This window comes from Oxyura jamaicensis, chromosome 4 (assembly GCF_011077185.1).
Source record: "Oxyura jamaicensis isolate SHBP4307 breed ruddy duck chromosome 4, BPBGC_Ojam_1.0, whole genome shotgun sequence".
Lineage (NCBI taxonomy): Eukaryota > Metazoa > Chordata > Aves > Anseriformes > Anatidae > Oxyura > Oxyura jamaicensis.
This window is the reverse complement of record NC_048896.1, coordinates 45044402-45063468: the sequence shown is the minus strand read 5'-3', so window position 1 is coordinate 45063468 and position 19067 is coordinate 45044402. Positions and strand designations below refer to the sequence as shown.

General features: G+C 43.5%; 1 protein-coding gene across 4 annotated transcripts in view; it reads right to left on the bottom strand.

Moving 5' to 3' along the window:
* The window catches only part of LEF1 (lymphoid enhancer binding factor 1), a 62687-nt gene that overhangs the window by 9931 nt on the left and 33689 nt on the right, over positions 1-19067 (bottom strand). The window contains exons 5-11 of one of the 4 annotated variants that reach the window (XM_035325474.1): positions 15837-15927; positions 13773-13856; positions 11820-11942; positions 10934-11096; positions 7472-7579; positions 3866-3914; positions 3178-3218 (exon numbers count right to left, since the gene is read on the bottom strand). In XM_035325474.1, coding sequence (XP_035181365.1) covers positions 3184-3218; positions 3866-3914; positions 7472-7579; positions 10934-11096; positions 11820-11942; positions 13773-13856; positions 15837-15927 — 653 coding nt within the window. In that variant the 3' untranslated portion in view covers positions 3178-3183. The remainder of the gene's footprint in view (positions 1-3177; positions 3219-3865; positions 3915-7471; positions 7580-10933; positions 11097-11819; positions 11943-13772; positions 13857-15836; positions 15928-19067) is intronic. The other 3 variants (XM_035325476.1, XM_035325473.1, XM_035325475.1) reach the window with 3 other exon arrangements.

Below are 19067 nucleotides of genomic sequence, written 5' to 3'. Positions count from 1 at the left end.
ATTTAAAAATACTCATGAGATGCTAAAATATTGTTTTTTTCCTCCCAAAAGTCAAACTGGGTAGGAAATTAGTAATCACCACTTCTGTCATAGAACTGCTCCCATTTAGAAATCTTCTGGAAGAAGATTTTCTGGAAAAAAAGTCTTTCTGAAAGATATTCAACAGGCAGTCTTTACATTGTCCTTGATCTTAGCTCTCCTCATTTCCCCTTCTTCCTGGCTTTTTCCAAACTCTTTTTTTAGCATTATCTGGTCTTGCACCACTCGCAGTTGATTTCAAAGGAGAGAATAATAAATAAGAGTTACTTCTTCAACAAATAGAAGCTAATTGAAGCATTGTGTTGGGCCATATGAACTGAAGACAAAATCCTACCTGGAGGCTGTTCTGAAGCTTTTCAAGAACATCCCGGGGTAATTTATCAAGGACTGGAGTACCAGGTCACAGTATTCCTAAAACTCTCTAATATTAAAACATTCTTACAAATTGGCAGTTCAGCAAGCTGGAGGGCATAGAAGAACTCAGCTAAATCCTAAGCAGTGAAGCCGTAAGGAGTGTGTGTACAGCCCTGGGAAGAGGAGCAACTTCATGCTACCATCTTGATTTCACCACTCAAATGAAGAGCAAGCCAAAAACCTGGTCAGAGGTCTGTCTTAAAATTCAGTTATGTTCTGATGTGTTCATGGAGAAAGAAAAAAACACTTTCACAGTCTCTTAAATCATTTCTGTTTGCATGTCTCCATATCTCTTCCGTTACTTTCCTGTGAACATCCCACCACGCAATCCTCCCACCATTTCATCCTTCTCACTTACATCACTGTAATTACAGCCCTGGCTGATCTCCTTTGTGCTGATCTTGAGATTCTTTCTTTGGTCTTGCCACCTACTCATTTCTGATTCTTCTCAGATAACAGAATGCTTGTCTCCTTCCCAGACCTCCCACCCTCCTTCCCCCTCTGCCTTGCACCAGCCATACGAGTAAGGAAGCTAGTGTTTTCCTATCTTCAAGAGCTCTTTGCGGCGCTCACTGAAAGGCATTCCCAAACTTGTCATCTCCATCCAGTAAAGACTACAACAGCTCTGCTGTGGGCCTGGTAAAATATTACGCTTGTGGGCAAAACATTCCTTGGATTAGGTTTGCAAAGGGCAGGAGTCTTAACCTTCAGAAGTTTACTTTGAAGTCTGGCTGATTCAGGCTCCGTAAATCATCCTGTGCCTTTACTTCCAGCTAGAGCACATCTGTACGTCTCAGAGGAGAGCACTCACTTGGCATGCAACGTTCAGTGAAGCTGCCAATGCATGCCTCCATAGAATCAACAGCACACTTCCCCTTCAGTGGAAGACGATGCCTCCCTTTCTCACACTTCATGGTATAAATGGCATGAAGACAGAGACAAGGATATTATAACAGTTTCCACACCATTACGGAACTTAAGGGAAGGACAGAAAGGATGTAGAGGTAGAAGAGAAAGAGAAAACCCACATACTCATCATCTTCTATTTCTACTGATTCTCTGCTACGGGAAATGCAAACAGAAACTCCAACAAAAGTACTTTGGTGTAGCAAGGCAGCCATCCTTAGGATGTAACGCATCCAAGAAACCAAACATTCCCCAGCTTTTAACTGTCACACGAACCCTAATCATATTCCATTCCTAATTAAGTTCTGTGCACTAACTTAGATGTGCCAAAAGATATGCCAAAGCACAATGTTAAATCATGTAGCTTGTGCATCAGACGTGTCTTGTTTGCTGGTGCTGTGTTAACGTCAAAGGGAAAAGTACTCATAGCAATCGTGGACCTGGGCAGCTAAGCCGAAGTACCAATTATAAAACTCAAGGTTAAAGCACTTGCACTTTTTTGTTGCTTTATAGGTATAATACTTGGGACAGTCACTGTAGCCACACTTTACAGCTACATTTGTTGTATCGCCTACAGAACCCAAATGCTGCAATCCACACCCAAAGTCAGCACGAGTTAGGCGTATCACAAAAGAACAAGGCTGTCAGCTTGCCTGAAAACCTTTTCCTTAGCAGGAAGAACAAAAGCATGCATTTTGCCTTTTCCCTTCTTTTCAGCTTTACAAAACCGAACCAAAATAGCAAATTCCTAAACCTAAGCAAGTTTAGCCTAACTGGCCTGCTGGTTTAAGTGCAGGAGAGGCCTGGACCATGCTGGCTAGTTGACGACGGACACGCTACACGGAACAAACTTAACTTGGCTCCCTCCGTCCGCAAGTCTGAGCAGAGGGGACAGCCAGGAGGAGGTCGCTTTGCTGCCTACCGAGTGCCAAGGGGATCATGTGGCCAAACAAGTCAGAGGGAGAGGGGAGAAAGAGCCCGTTTCTGTTGTAATGCATACGGCAGCAGAGAGTGTCACTTTTGCATGGTTCCTGCAATTCTCAGGGACCTCCCAAGAGCAGTCTGGGTTAATTAGACTGTGCAGAAGTACCTATCATTTCCAATGAACTCCATTCCTACCAGAAAATGTATCACACTGAGAGGAAGAGAAGGCCCAGCCTTCCAACACAAGCACTGAGAAGTGAGGATTGCACTGCGGTACGCATGCGCTCACAACCTGGCTGGATGGTGTTGCTGGTCATGTGCAATAACGAGTGTGGTTCCACCTCCTGGAGGTGGTGTGAAGAGAGAAAACACAGGCTGGAACTACAACAAAGAAAACCCCACACCGCACACAAAATACCACTCTACAGCCGAGGGAAAAAGTTCTGATACCGCTCAAACACGGTCCCATTTTCTTAGCAGATGTTTTGTTAGTATACAGGTGAATAAACAATTTTTTAAAAAGTGTACCCTGCCAGCCAGTGTCAGCGCATAAAATGTACTCCAGAGCCAGTCTCTAGCTTTCTCTTTATGAGCTGTGGCATTTTGCTGGCTGGGAGGGTTTGCACTGCTTAATATAAACCCATCCTTGTGCTTCACAGGCAGACTTGCATGAGTCAGTGAGGTATGGTCAGTTTGGAAATATTAAGGTTAAGAAGTGAAATGGTGGACACCTAGTAGATAGCCGGTATAAAAACCATCAGTAGTCAAATTAACATTAACTTTGGGATATGGTACTTCTGCAATTTTTGCTAAATTCATATTATCGCATAAAATTTATAAGAAAGATTATTTTACAATTCAGTTTTATCAGGAAAGCTTTAGAGATGTTCTTACCATGCTTCAGATGTAGGCAGCTGTCATTCTGGGGCCTGTACCTGTAGAAGATTGTTTTCCTTTAACAAATTTCTGTTACAGAGTTTTTGCACATTCCAAATAAGTCTGTTTGCTACAGCATTACATGGATTTTTTTGTGGTTTTGGTTTTGGGTTTTAATTCTTATGGTTCTTATACCAGCCATTCATGTTGGGGAAAACAGTGTTTCTTTTTATGTGTTTTAAAGGCAAAGAGGAGACCTCACTGATGCTTTTAGCCAGCCTACTGGCAGCTGTTAGTGTAGATGGAAATGTAAAATACAGTGATAAAAAATTAAAGCGGCTACAAAAAGGTCAGTGTAAACTTTCCGGTGTCCAATGATCCCACACAGCATTTGAGAAGACGTCTAAGGATGATACAACTGACGGGGAAGAAAAGCAAAGGTAAAAGCAGGAGAGTGGCAGGAGAGCAGCAAGGCGTAAGTTCAGCCAAAGATATTGATGCAGTCAGGAGAGTTATATGGAGAGGGGTAAGGGAAAGGAAACAAGTATTGTGTGTGTTTTTACAAGCTTGCACTCAAAGTGAAATATCTTAAAATATCAGTCAGAAGCAAATTGTTAGAGAACAGCATGTAAAAATTAATAGCACAAGCCCTGGTTTCTGAAATATACCTGAAGTGAATGCTAAGTAAGAGTTGGTCATGGCCTACCTGATGCTGATTCCTGCAACTTTTCTCTCTTCCTCTTCTTTTTCTTCCCCTGCAAAACAGGAAACTTTACCATACCATTACACACAAACAATGCCTTTTATCCCTCCCCTGCCTCACGACATAGAAATGAAAGCCAGCTGGACACTGAGAAAGCAGTTAGGAAAAAAAAACACATCTTTTTTGGAGCAGTTAAAACCCTTTCTAGCCCACTTCCAACTTTGCAGTGGTAACAAGGTTTGCTCTCAGCATCTACGGAGATATATGGCACATGAGCAATACACATTTTTGTCTCCAAATTGAAATACAATTTCTGGCAGTTCTTTAACTAACGCTTGCAGCCACAAGCATCCGAAATACTTCTCGTGCTTAATAAACCGATGACACAAATGTTGATATCCTAAATTATGGCTCTTACAAGAACCCTTCACACATTCAGATACTTACACAGTCATACATGGCAGCAGCAGACAGGGTGTTGAAAGTACCTAGGACAACCACGGCTTGTCCCCGGGGTGCAGGCCAGCCAGCTAAAACTGTGCTGATAACGCCTGTAACTTAACAAAAGCCGAGCCTTGTGTGGCCGTGCCTGGAGAACTAGCTGTGCGCCGCACACCTAACAGGCTGGAGCGCAGTGTGGTACCCTTAGCGTGACCAAGGGGCAGGCCAGAAATGGACCTCGGGCAGCTGTCTCTGCTGGACACCACGCTGGCACCACTGTGTCAGCACGGGCTCGTCGTGCCAACCCACAAAGTCAGCCTTCTCCCACGCCCCCAGCTATGGAAAAGGCCAGAGCTCCCGGTTCGCACAGTCTGTCAGAAAACAAAGGATCGGTTCAGACCCACAATTTTAAACCTCAGTCATCTCGCATCACCCTAATTGCCACCTAGATATTCTGCCACTGAACTTGTCTTCGTTGCCCTGCATTGCCAGTCTTGTCAGTCAGTTTTCCAAAAGAAATAAAAAGAAGTAAAACAACATTTGTATCAGTTTATATTTTAAGAAAACCTTCAAGCTGCGGGAGAGGCTTGAAGAAATGAGCTCTGGCCAAGCTCGGCGTGGCTGCGGTATGTGGCTCCGCCGGCTCTGTCCTACACCCCCCAGGCAGAGGTTAGGGTGCCAGCACATCTGGCAGCCACCAACACGTGTCCCAGCACCATGCCGCGTGGGGCAGCCGCAGACGGGAAGGGCAGAGCTGCAGGGATGTGTCTTCCCTTCAGCCAGCTCGGCGGGGCCACGGGATAGACAGCAGGTTTGGGAAAGCAGATTTCAAGGGCGCTGGGAAACTCAGAGTGGTGTGCTCTAGCATGTAGGCAGCAAGACAACGCTGCTTTGCTGAGGCATCGCGTTACTGCAGATGTTTACATGGAAAAATCATGCAAGGAGAATTTTCTTTTATTCTCTAAGTCTGGCTGACTTCAACTGAAACATACTGAAAGCTGATTTCAGATCCATCTATGAACACCAGAAGTGGAAGAAAAGAAGGAAAAAGCTGGCCTGAAAACTAGTTTCTGGCAGCTCCAGCAAACACAGACACCACCACGGTATGAAAACACTTCTTCTCATGACTGTCACACACCTTTGAAGGACTACTCTGGGTGTCAGTAATAAAAAACACAATAAAAAGTGCGCAGATACTGTCAGCAGTTTAAGAACAACGCATAACATTTTCTTGAAACTTCTGAACTCCTGAGTAAACAGGCAAACTAAACCAGAAGAATTATAACCAAGTAGTACATTTTCTTAAAAGTCACTGTTTTGTCAAATCAGCTGCAGGAAACAGGGCATCTCTAATTCACTTTCAACCCCAAAATATTGCAGCAATCCCTCTGCTAAATGCATAGCTTCATTTTTGACAGCAAGTTAGCAAAAATGAAGGAAAAAAAGGATGACTTAGACCTGAAAAGGTTTCAGTGATAATCTGTGGTCTCCTATGACCGCCTTCCCAGCACCGCTGCAACTTAGGCCTGCATTCCTGGAGTGGCAGCGAGGACTGCAGGAGGAACTTGCTATTCTCTAGTGCAACACAGGGCCAGAGTACGTCAGAGCTACGCTGCTACACAGGATGTAAGTAGGAAGCACATCTAAGAGAGAATTTGTACGTGCCACCTTATGCACATAAAATGTCTTATTGAGGCATTTAGGAGACCATATGTCTGCTGCTTGTGCTGTATGGCAGCACGCTGTGGCAAAACACATCAGGTTCACAAAGTCAGCACGTCTGAGTGTCACAGGGCAGTGCTCCCCAAGTAACATAAGCTACTGAAGGATACCTTTTCTGCTACTTTAAAAGCCAGCCACAATGTGCAAGGCTGATGTTGGTAAGCATGAGCTAACACAGCTCTGAAGCAGTCTGATTTTCCAGCAGGTTCACGATAATTGAAGACCCCTTACTTTAAGGGAATGTATCTCCAAGGCCCTGTTTGTTCCCAGGTGTGTTTCAAGACAGCTCTGTTGACACCGTCTGGTTACTGGAAATAAACCCTACCTGCATAAGGTCACGACAGCCCATCTGCTAGGAAAGACGGCCAGGTAAAACAGGCAGCAACAGGCTGAAGCAGGCTGCCAGGGCTTACAGTAGTATTTGTGCTTACAAAACTGGGCACGGATGTCAGCAAGACCAAGGCATTTGCTTCGGAGATGATCACATGGTTTCTGTGTCAACACCTTCCGTGCCAAAAATCTCCCTCGGAGACTCCGGCTTACAACAAAAAAAATTGTTTGAACTGAACAGTAGCTGTGTTGGACTGGAAATGTTGAGTACTGCTGCAGTCTCTGTTAACGCTGTATTTAGGCGCTCCCCAATCCTCAGTGTCCACAAGACATAACTAGAGAAATACTATAGTCCACCTAATGCAGATAGGAAACTGAGGCAGATATAGCACATATACTTCGTAACACAGTAAATAATGTTACACCTGATGGGGGACAGAAAGGTTTTTGAGCTTCATTATGTAACATACAGCTACCCTGACTGCTCATAGCAAGCACACTAGTATAACTGTGCAGTGCAAGCTGTGCAACATGGTAATAGTGTTTGATATTTAATTATAAAATATGAGCAGTTGTAAAACAAAATTCTTAGCTAAATTTCTTAGCCTCGCCGAACTATAAAAGCAGAATCTATCATAAGGTTTACCTATACAAATTTTGCAGGCTTTATTTCATGGGTGGAGCATCCAGAATTACCTCCAACTGAAGTTCAGCTTACACTACTACACCTGGGCTTTAGGTTCTCCTGAAAGGGAGGCACCCCTTTTTTCTCAGGTCTATAGAGGATTTCTCGATAGCAAGTGATCGAATAGAAAAAATGGAAAATTCACAGCTGTGCAGTAGAACATAAGCTTTCAGACAGTACTGATGACTGCCTAAGAAAAAGTTTCTGTGCTATTTTTTTTCCTCAAAAACTGTGACCTTCATAAGATGCATCTCAACAACAAAATGTTAAATTTTCTGGATGTTTGAAGTACAAGCAATATAAGGCTTATGTTGTATATTTGCTCACCATCCCTCCTACCAGATATTTCCACAAGCTAGAAGCGAAAAAAAAAAAAAAAAAGAAAGAAAAAAAACCTGTTAAGTAAAGGAACCTTCAAGTGAGCAACTTACATAGTTGTCTCTTGCAGACCAGCCTGGATAAAGCTGCATGTGTAGCTGCCTTTCTTTACGAGCTAGTTCATAATATTTCGCTTGTTCTTCACGGGAGAGAGCATGCCACTGCAAACAAAATAAACATCGCATTAGACCTGGAATAACTCATACCTAGGCAACAGATGACATGAGCAAGTGTTTTAGTGACTTTGATTCAGTCCTCCATTGCAGAAATGAAATTCATTAGTAGTTACAAGCACCCGTGTTTATTAAACAACTTTCAGGCATTTGTCAGCTCTGTAACTGCCAAGTGCCTTGAGCAAGACAAAAATCATTTATGGAAACAGGGCTCACCATATAATCCACTCACAGAACCACGCTCTCCCAACACGACATAAAAAAGCAAAAAAAAAAAAAAAAAAAAAAGCATTCCAGCTCTTGACAAAGCAGAATGGTTTGTGCTGCTTTTGAAGGGCAGAGAACTCCCCACCACAGAAGGGATTGCTGTCTTGCTTTTAAGCAGCAGCTACACATGGGTTTGCAGTGCCAACACGGAGGGGTCTCAGGGCACTGGCAGGCTCCTGTTCCAAGATCAACCTCTACATATTGAGCTCCAAGGTACCCGCCTTCTGATTTCTTGTTGTAACAAAGGAAAAGAAAGTGGAAACTGCAAAAAGTTTCTAATGTACAAAACCCACAGCACTGTAGTCTTCCAAATTACATGAGTTGACCTGGGTGGCCAAGAAAGGATAAATTTCCTGCTTTCTTTATCTAATTTAAAAACCAAAAAAAACCAAAAACCTGCACAGATGAAAAGGCACCATCTACATCAGTATCAAATAATTTTGTAGTTGTGGGAACATCTATTAGACCTGAACTAAAAAGAGAAAAGGAGTTTTATTAAGAATTGGGTTCACTGCTGCAGCTTTAGATGTGTCTTCTTGTTTGACCACATGTACTGGGGGAGAGAGGGACGATGACAACAGGGGGGCCACGACAAAAGGAAGGAAGATATTAGAAATACAGACATGAAATCAGCGAGAAACTCATGCAAGAATAATTCACAGAACTAGGATTTCAGGTCAAATCACATTTGATTTAATATGTTGTTTTGTTACATGTTGGAAGATGTGAACTAAAGGGCTTGTCCGTCTTGACAAGTTCGATGTGCTAGTGAGAGCATAGCAGCTCTCAGCCTCTTTGCAGCTCTCATGTTCCACACATGCATTCCAAAACTGGAAGGTACTGAGCATTCAAGGAACGAGCATTTTTCATTTTTGCCTAAGTAGTCAATAGCAAGTAATCTGATAAAAGCAAAGTTACAACTGTGGAAAAAAAGATCCACATGAGCAACTGAGGCAGCCAAATTTCAGTACAGCAAGAGGCAGGACAAGAAGGGTCAGACTGCCTCAGTGACAGGTGGAACATTTCTGGTTCAGTGCAAATGGAGTGAAAAACCTTAAGAAAATACGATAAGGGAATGGCCCATTTCTCTGCAGACATTATTTGCTGCTAACAGGACAGACAGAGAACAGCTGCCTTACCAGAAATATGAAGGTAAAAAATCTAAGAATGGAAAGTTATTTTTCCACTCAGAACATTGTTAGAATTTTTTACAAATTATATAGAGCTTTCCTGTAGCTGCCTGACACTTTCTGCTTCATTTTCTAGTGTCACTTGTACTCAGAGTTACAAAACTGTTCCTCGTATGGCGGTACCACTGGACTTGCATTTCTCGCTGTCTTCAGTGCCCGCATTTAAAACTCTCTGAGCTAGAAAAGAGCAAAACTGGGACTCCAAAACATGCAGAGAAAGCTCTGGATTAGAAGTTTTTTTTTTCTTTTCTTTTCTTAGAAGTTGGCATCCTTCCCTGCCGCAGACCTGGAAGGTCCCTAAGGCTGCCATTTCACTGAGAGTTGTTTTTATGCTTTGACCCTTGCTTGCTGGGTGTGAAGAAGTGATGATTTAAACCTAGAGCCCACAGAGACACAAGGGTGGGTGGGAAGGAGAGGAAAAAGCTCTCCTTAGTTAAAGCAGAGGATTTCCAGCCTTGGCTTCCGGATTAAGCAGTAGCATCAGAGAGCCCAGCAGCATGCAAAGTGTCATCTCTTGGGAACAGAGGCTCCTGTTCCAAAGTGGCAGGGAGTATGGTAAATAGTGACCAGGATGACTGAACACAAAACATTTGATAATAATTAATCTCCCTGGAATTATATGGGATAACTCATGCGTTGTTCGTACCACAGAAAAGTGGAACCTGGCGTACTTTTACGGAGAACAGTTACTTGGAAATAGAAGTCAAAGCAGTGGAAAAAGCATGGAGCAGAGCACTGAGGGCTGATTCATTAGCAAAATTGAGTTAAACAAGCTACTGCCATCATTCAAGTCAAGAAACCAAGACTGACATACTCAGCAACTAAGACAAATTACTGAGGGGGAGAGAATGTAAAACATGATCACAGAGACTTGCATGCAAGGACAGAAAGTGCAAGCAGCAAGGCGTCCTTTAAGAGGAAGCAACAAGAACATCAGAGAAAAGAAGAGGGCTAAAGGAACCAGGACAAGCAACATGAGATTCCTGCACTATTTAAGGGGGTAAAATAGGTATTCATACGAGAAGCAGCTGAAGTTGTGCACTGACTTTCCACTTAAAAGCACATTTTTTTCAGAGAGCTGTAGTGCCTCTTGATACTGACTTAGCCAGGAGTCAAAAATGGGGTTCAATGGGCAAAGGGATTTCAAGAATCCATACTCCACTCGCTACAAATGTCATCCCTTTTTTAATTTGTGGGACAATCAAATTCAAAATTCAAATTCAAAATCTCTGCTGCATTCCCTTTGGAAGAACAATACTGACAGTGAGCATGAAGTTTGTAATTGTGGGTTGGCCTGCAATTTTTCAGAGCATGGAAAGAAAAAAGCATGCCTACGATGCCACAGAACCAAACACCTCTCAGCAAGGCCATTGAGAGGCTCCGGGATGTGTTCTGGGATCGTAAGTACTAGCTGGTTACTTTAGAGGTATTCAAAACTTGACAAATCCCTGAGCTACCTGAGGTAACTGGACCTGCTTTGAGCAGGTGTTGGACTGAACCACCCCCACAGGTCCCTGCCAATCTACATGATTTTACAATCAGACCCTGGTTGTATTCACTTTTCAGTTCTATCTCCGTTGACGTTCAGAGTTCATCTTTGAATGGATCCCAGCCTAAGGGAGGACATAGAGGGTGATTTGAGTGCTCCTTCCACGTGTAGATGAGAATATTTCCTGCCTGATGTGCTGACATGAATGGAACAGACGCCAGTTTGATGAGGAGGAAAAAAAAAATTATTTTTAGTCGCATGTTTTATCTTCTATAGCTAATTTGATAGTTGCACATTAGTTAGCATCTCAAGCAGAAAGTGAGCCATCACACCCACTAAAGGGAAACACACAAATTAGCAGCACACATCAGCACACACACACCCTTCTGTACATACCCTTCTGCCAAGAATCTGGTTGATAGCTGCGCTTTCTTTCAGAGTACACTCTGCTACAACGTTCGCTCTCATTTCTTTCATGTACAACATGAAAGCATTCAGAGGTTTCTTAATATGAGGTCTTTTTGGCTCTTGTTCTTTTCTCTGTTCGTGCTGAGGCTTCCTAAAACGTGGTGGGGGAAGGGGGAAGGAGGAAAAAAAAAGCATCTATTTACCTTCAGCCTAAAAGAAACCCACCCAAATGAAAATTTCCAATCAGTGGTTACAGTGAAATAACTCCTAAGAACGTGAATTTCAGTGGTTGTGTCCCATCCCCTTCCACATCGTTTCAGAGAACTGACTTAATGTAAGGTGTTTGGCTGATGAGCAAATAAAATTTGATCTGTGAATCTGCTCCAGATTCATCACCTATCTCACCTATTTTCTTTCTGAATGGTTATCTGCAGTACCCTTGCAGGCCACTGCTACAGGCAGGAGGATAGCATCTCATCTACTTCTTTCTTAGGCCTTTTGCCTCCAAGCACTAAGCAACAATGTTGGTTTCTACTAGTAGATTTTGCAGTTAAGACTTCTTCCAGTAGAAGCTCATGAGTTCACACTCAAGCAACATCCTCAGGTAGACTGGTCCATGATTATGTCGGAATCAAGATGATTGCTGCTGATAGCTAAAAAGTACTGGACTGGAATAAGCAATGGCTTCATGTTTCATTACTCTTCTAAAAAGTCACCCTTATCTCCTTTTTTAGTTATATAAGGGGTAAAAATTCAGAGAGGTCATGAAAAGTATTTCTTTTTTTCGTTTGTTTTAGACCTTAGCATTTCTTCAGATAGCATTAGTTCTCAAACATTTATTGATAAGGGGCTTAGTGCAGAAAGGCAGACTCACACATGCATTAGCTCATTGTCGTTGTGCGGATGTTCTTGTTTTACTTGAGGTGTTACTATAGCTGGGTGAGGGATTCCAGTTGTGTGAGGGCCTGGAGGACCAGGAATCATGTGATGTGAAAACCTAAAAGAAAAAGCAAAGGAAGGTCTATAACCCTACTGAAGACAGGCATCAAACAAATATGACAGCAGCAGGATGCCCCAAGAATGCAAATACCATGGAGCTTGCAAAGGAAAGACAATTCTTTAAGAGTGCATGAAAAATATTTGGCTAAGATTCGTGCATTGCAGCTGGTTTTATTCAAGAAAAACAAAGATCAGTCAATATTTTGGTTTTAAAGAAGTTATTTTATTATCTTTCAGGCAAATAGTTTTATCAATGCACAGGAGAAACATTTAGTGGTCGTACTGTAGCACTGACTAGCAATAGAAATACGCATTTCTTAACCAAAAACTGTATTTCCACACCAAGATATAAACATTCTTAAAATATCCACCACCAGCCAATGCGAAGGAGGAAACTGCCATGCAGAAACAAATAAAATAAGTCTTTTCAAGAAGTCCCTGATAGCTCTGTATGGAATCTCTTACTTTTCTAGGTACTTAAATGAAAAGATTTTAGCATCACCTAAACTCACTATCCTCCCCTCAAATGCTTAAACTAATTATGATGAAAAATTCCTACATCTTGGAAGAAGGAATTAAAAAAAGAAAGACTTGTCCTAAGTAAAACTTTCTTCCATCTGTACAAGAAGGAAAACAAAAAACAAAACAGAACCACTAACTCCATCATCCCATCCTGCTAACCCAGCTCATCCTCAAGGACAGCTGAGAGGGACCTGCAGGGTGCTGAGCCCAAGTGCACAGGAAAACCTGCATGCTTTGCTTTGAATTGGTGAAATCCCCCAGTAACATCACAAGCACGCTCATGCACTAAAGGTTTGCTGAATGAGCACTGGTTAAGGAATTGCATTCAGCCTCTCCTTCTCCATTCCCTAGTCCCTTTGGCCTTATCCTCCACTCCAGAAAAATAAAGCAAACACAAAGCCCTGTAACCAATCGGATGATTTTATTATACAGAAAGAATGGCTTTTCTTCCCAGTCACCCTGACAGGCACATGCTTGTCATTCCCCTGCAAAGAAGTGAAGGGATAGCGATAACCCAAAGGCACCCACGCAAACAGAGGCAAGAGGACCTACCACTTATCAAGTGGCCTGTCTTAATTCCCCGTGCAAGAGGATGTGTCTTCTACAGATCACACACACACAAAAAAAACAAACAAGAATGGTACATTGCAACCTTGTGTACACCAAGCACAGGATGCAGAAGCTGTCTTTAGAGTGCAAAAGCAGAGGAGAGGAGGTCTGGAGTGTGTAACGGCCAAGTCTCAGTTAGCATCGCTTGCTTGCACTTAGACATGAAGACAGTGCCTGAGTCACACACCAGTACGAATACACCGTGTTGGCATCCCTCGCCATTAGTGGCCTTGGGCTATGAAATATCTACCTGCGAGCAAGTTTCTACACGGAGTGATACCTAAATGATTCAAGACTAATTACCAACAACTTGGAAATTAAAACTACAGAGTGCAGACTAGAGTGACAATCCACCTGGTTTCATACTTGTGTAAGTAAAAACAAAGTATGCATGTTATACGTTGCATCTAGGAAGGAACTAATGACTCATTTCAGATGAGACAGATCAATTAACTGCTGACAATTTACCAGTGCTCCTAATTGCGATACTTCAGAGACTGCCAAGAAAATGCTGAATGAAACCAGTGTGGGATCCAGGCAAACTGTATATACACATATACATTAAATAACAATGTACACATAAAGTTTTAGCTGACTGAAAAGCAAGCAAAGGCAGACCAAGATGCAAGCAGAAGAGCAACTTGCCCTCTAGTGCCAGCAGTTACTCCCCAGTCAGTCATTCACCTCCTACACCTACCTGGACATGGAAGGGTCGACTGAGAGTGAGGATGGGTAGGGCTGCCTGAATCCACTCGAGATGGGATATACAGGCTGACCTTGCCTGAGGTCACAGAAGAAAGGAACCCATCAATCACATGATACGGTATTCAATAGTTACTCTAGAGCTGTAAGCACTTGATGGGAACTCAGGGTGAAACAAAAATAGTAATAGGTAAAATTTTCAAGAGTTTGGCTAACAAATACTTGAGCACTTGGGACTTCCTCCCTCGCTATTGAAAGATTCCCAGTCTAGGTTTCCACTGGGGAGGAAAGAAAAACAACCAGCCTTCCTCCCCTACAACACACATGCGTGTACACACACTCTCTCACCTAGATATAAATGCACTGCAATCAGATTTGGTTAACTAGCTCTTACAAAAGAGGCATTTTATTTGGCTGTGGATCAGTGCAAGAACACCAGAGTGTGAATTACCAAGCTAGAAAACCTCTTGAACAGTTTTTTTCAGTCTGTGATAAGTTAGGGCTCTCTTCATTTGTATCTTCTCCAGTGTGGAACGAGTGGCCAGCTTTTCTAAGAAACTAATTTTGTTTGATTAAAAAATAAAATAAATAAATAAATAAAAAAAGACAACAACCTAAAAGCCCACAACAACACAAGTACATCTTAGTACATCTTTACTTAAAAATTCAACCTTTGCAAATTCAGCCCAAATACCTGAACCAGTCCAGCAAGGCCACCACACACATCAATTTGGTTCCAAGAATTACTTATTGAAGGGCAGAGCAGCTTTTCAGAGCTGGGGGAAAAAGGGAGAGTGGCTTTTGTAGGGTTCAGGGTATGGGTTTCACACTTGGAGTAAATTATTGGCAATGAGTAATGCTCAAAGGGAAGAGGAAAAAAAAAGCGGAGGAAGTCTCAGCAGCGCTACCACACAGGAGGCTGGCTACATCCAGCTGTCAATGAGCAGCACCGAACACATTCCCAAACCTTGTAAAATCACAGCTCATCTCTCCTCTCTCTCATGCCGGTTAAGCCTCCTTCCCAGTCCCCTCCCCAACAGCCTCTGCATTGAAAAACCATTCAAAAGAAATGATTGACCACATATGGAAAATGAATGCCAGGAACTGCCTGGTGGTGGTGGAGGTGGTGAGTCAGCTTAGCAGCAATGAGGGGGGAAGGGGGGGGGAAAGTCAGATGCTTCCATATTTTAGCTTTGTATCTGATAATAATTTCCTACAAAAAGGCATGTGGTCCTTCCTGAAAGATTTGCCAGCAATGAAGCATTTCACCATCTTCTGGTCTCTACTTTCTCTGCCTGTTGTCATCTGGATTATGTTTTCCTCCCATACACAGACACATGAAAAAAATCTACAACTCTCGTTGTGTGGGCACAGATTAGTCAAGACACAGATTCTAAAGCACTGAAACTGTTGCTGAGTTTACTTGTTCCCTGCTCTAACAGAACTGAGGGCTAGTACCTATCTACCCCTAGAAGATGTGAGGCATCTTGTCAGATTGATAGCATTCTGAAAGTACCATGCGTTTCCTCCAAAAGGAAGATGACACCTTCAAAGGCAGAGAAAGATCCTTCCAGTGCTAATATTAGCAAGAAGAGCAAAATCTCCCAATAACCGAAGCATCTCTCCGTACAGAAACTGTAAAAAGTTGCACAAGTGTGTTCTCCATTCTGGTGCAGTTTCAAGCCTTTCCCCCCCCACACTTCAAAGTTCTTTCTTACCTCCCCTCCCCTCAGTAATTGCAATTTTGTTTATTAAAAATTTACATTTAATTCCTTGAGAACTGTTTTCTGCTATCTTTCCAAATGCCAAGAGCCATAAATCTGAGCCATAAGAAATATATAGACTTCAAAGTGAAATCTACACACTTCAATTTCTGTACGTGTTCAAAAACCAGATTCAATTCATTTCAAAGATCAACATTTTTTGATCTTTTAAACTTAAATAACATAGCCGTTTCTTACTGCAGCGACACTCTTATTTTGTAAATGCTGCAATTGATTCAACAACAGCGGAAGCTACAAACATGCACCTTGTCTGAAAAAAAGCTAAAATATCTTACCAGCCAAGAGGTGGTGTTATCTGTCCAACCCCCCCTGGAGACAAGGGATAGAAGGTAGGGATATCAGGAGCTGGAGGATGTCTGGACATGCCTGTTAAAGAGTACAGAAGAATGAATGACTTTCCCCTCAAAATACTGCAAATGCGAGCTACAGTTCACAGCTAACGCAGCCAGCACGATGACGGAATTAGTGCCCTGGGTGAGAAATAACCACCTTTATGGCCAGTATTGAAGCAAAAGGCCACCCATGCCACCTTCCAAATAATAAATACCTTGTGTACGGTGTTGTGATTCAAATGAGAACACAGGAGGGAAAAAGGCGCAATAAATGTCTCAGTTAAGGACCTGCACAAGTTCAGATTTCCTGTCAGGTGCTTTAGGCAATACCATCTTCTAAGTGTTGTCACCAAACCCAACCAAATCCTGAGGAACTGCTCTAACACACAGTATGAAGCAAGAGGAAAATAAAGCATTGTCAAAGAGGCAGCATAGCCGAGCTATTAGATTAGGTAAATTGCTACTTGTACATTCTCACTGGTTCCCTTATGGATTCACAGATTTTGGAAACTTGCTACCACAGAGGATCAGTGGTTAATTAAGAATCATTTTCAGGCCTGTAATGGTCACACTTGATATGATTCATTTGGCTTCCAATTGTCACTCTAGCTCCAACTAAGCTCTTCATCAAGTTGACTCCTGTGGGCTCCAAGGTCAATCTGTTTTGCATTGGTAGTGTTTCATGGAAAAATAAAGAGTCCCATCAGAAACGATCCACCAGCCCTCATTCCCCAGAACACAGAGTCCTACAACTGTAAGAATCACCTCAAGATTAAAGCTAATCCTAGCCCCCAAAGGGCCCCTGGTCTCCATTCTTCACCTCAAACTCACTCCCCCAAGGGACGTGGAATTACAGTTGCAGAGGCCACAAAGACATCGGTTTATTTAAATGTGTTTGGGGAAGAGGAGGCTGAAGCAGAAGGAATTGTTAAGTCTACTTCATATGTTAAATCAGCTGCTTTAAAAGGGTATTAAATATTTATGTAGTGACACTCCAAAGGTCCAAGACTGAGTGCGCTACCTTGAGACCTGGTTTTATAGATTGACGCTACTGATTCCTCCCCACCCCACCCCACAGTTTGCATTTAAATCTTCTGAATTTAATTATAAGATTTGAGGAGTATCTTTTGGGATTGTGCAGAGAAAAGGATGGAAAACAAAGTGGTGGCAGTACTGCTAACTCTGTCTCTTTTGGTGCCTCAGAAAAGCTCAGTTCTCAGACTTAGGACTACAGCCTGAGGATTGAATCTCTGGCCAGTTGTCTTTTCAGAGGTGTAAAAACAGCTGGTGGCTGACAGGAGAGAGAACATTTTGTGTATTCCAGGGTTTTTAACAGTGAGGGAACGCTCTTTCAGAGCAGTTATAAAACGGTGAAAAACAAGCCCGGCATCTCATCTTCAGTGACAGCTGATCCTCCTGGGGAGCTGTGACACCACCTCACTCCTGACAGGCCGAGCTCTGTGTGAGGAGCTGGCCTGTTCCTTTCCCAGCAATGCGTACTTCTGACCCACGGAGAAGCCAGCTTTTGCTCACAGGATGGTTAAAAACAACATGAATTAAAGGGAAGGATGAGCTGACCGCCTGGAGGAAGGTGCTGGCCATGTGTCCATCCTGAGGTGCTTGGGGTGTGGAAGGGGACACGGGGAGCAAGCCACCCTGGGACCCCCCAGTGCCTTCCTGCCGAGGGGTTTAGGAGGAGAAGGGCACCCCGGCACTCCAGCTCCACGCTGGGAGGCGAGGACAGAAACAATGGTCGGAGGCGTTTGGCAGAGGACCTGAGGGAGAATTTTCCCTTAGCAACTGCACAGGCCACTTCACTGGGGCTGCTGACTTGCTCGCGGCGCTGGAATGGGGAGCATGGGAAGACCACACACATCAAGGAGACCATCGCAGCAAAAAAAAAAAAAAAAAAAAAAAAAGAAAAAAAACAACGAAGCCTCCAGCCTGCATTGTCCGTCGGTACCTTTGCCAGACGCTGAGCGCAGGAGTCAGGAGCCCATTCAGAAACTCTGCGTGAGGGATGGGCTGCGCAGGGAAGAGACAGAAATGAGGTGGGAAGGGAGGATGGGCAGCAAACACAAACAAAGTGTCCAGGCTGGGTCTGCATGAGATGAGGAGAAAAATAACTTGCCATCCCGGTGTAAGCCAAAGCCTTCTGAGCTCAGGGCTGTGGCATTGGGATATGCCCCACCAGCCGCAGCCGGCTTTGGCAAGGGATGCAAATCCCCACTCTAACACGTATGGCACCTGTGGGACTTCAAGGAATGAGCACAAATATCCTCTTCCTGGGCACTTGTGCAACAAAGGAAGAAAAATGAGGACAAGGGGGCTGTGTTTGCTTCCGCTGCTCTGAAAAAAATATTCTACATGCACTTACAGTCCAGAGTAAATTAAAAAAACAAGCAACAACCACATGGCCACAAGGCCATGGTATTCTCTGGATGTAGCCCATGTTATTATTGGCATTGTAAGGCCAACATAAAAATAAAGCATTCATGGCAAGTCAGAACTAAAAAAGTCTCTCTCCTTGGGTAATGGTGGCCAAACACTGCTCCAAATAAACAGGACAATTCGGTGTGAGGACGCGTGTCCAGATAAGGCAGAGCTTCACCAACTTTTCAGCCAGCTGTTGTGGGACACATGTATGCAGAAGAAACCCCTCCAGGACCAGCCCCAGACCCTCATACCAGCAGCTACATCCTGACTACAGCGAACAGCTTCATATGCCCTCTGTTCCCCTCCTTCCCTCCTCACCACCAGCTCTCCCACGGAGGCTTCTCCTTGGGCTGCTCACCCAAACCCGTGTTGGATGGGGTTGGTCTTCCCCCTGCAGTCCCCAAACCACCACATCTCCTCTCACCCCAGCTTTTCCAGCTCCTCTATCTCACCCCAGCTCAAACAAAGGCCGCACCAAACCCCTGGGATCACCCACATGTCCAGAGGGAGTGCTGGGTGAAAGTCCCAGGCTTGGTGCTTCCTCAGGAAGCCCAGCCTGCCCCCAGCAGCAGGGCAGCCTTAACGTCACGAGACAAGGATCTGGGCTTGTTTTTTGTTTGTTGTTGGTTTTGAGAAGTCCTAGGGACATGCAGAAAACGGACACCCGTGACTCAGACATGTAAAATGATGCTTTCTGCAGAAGGCAGCAGGTGCAAGAAGATTAAAAAAAATAAGTCA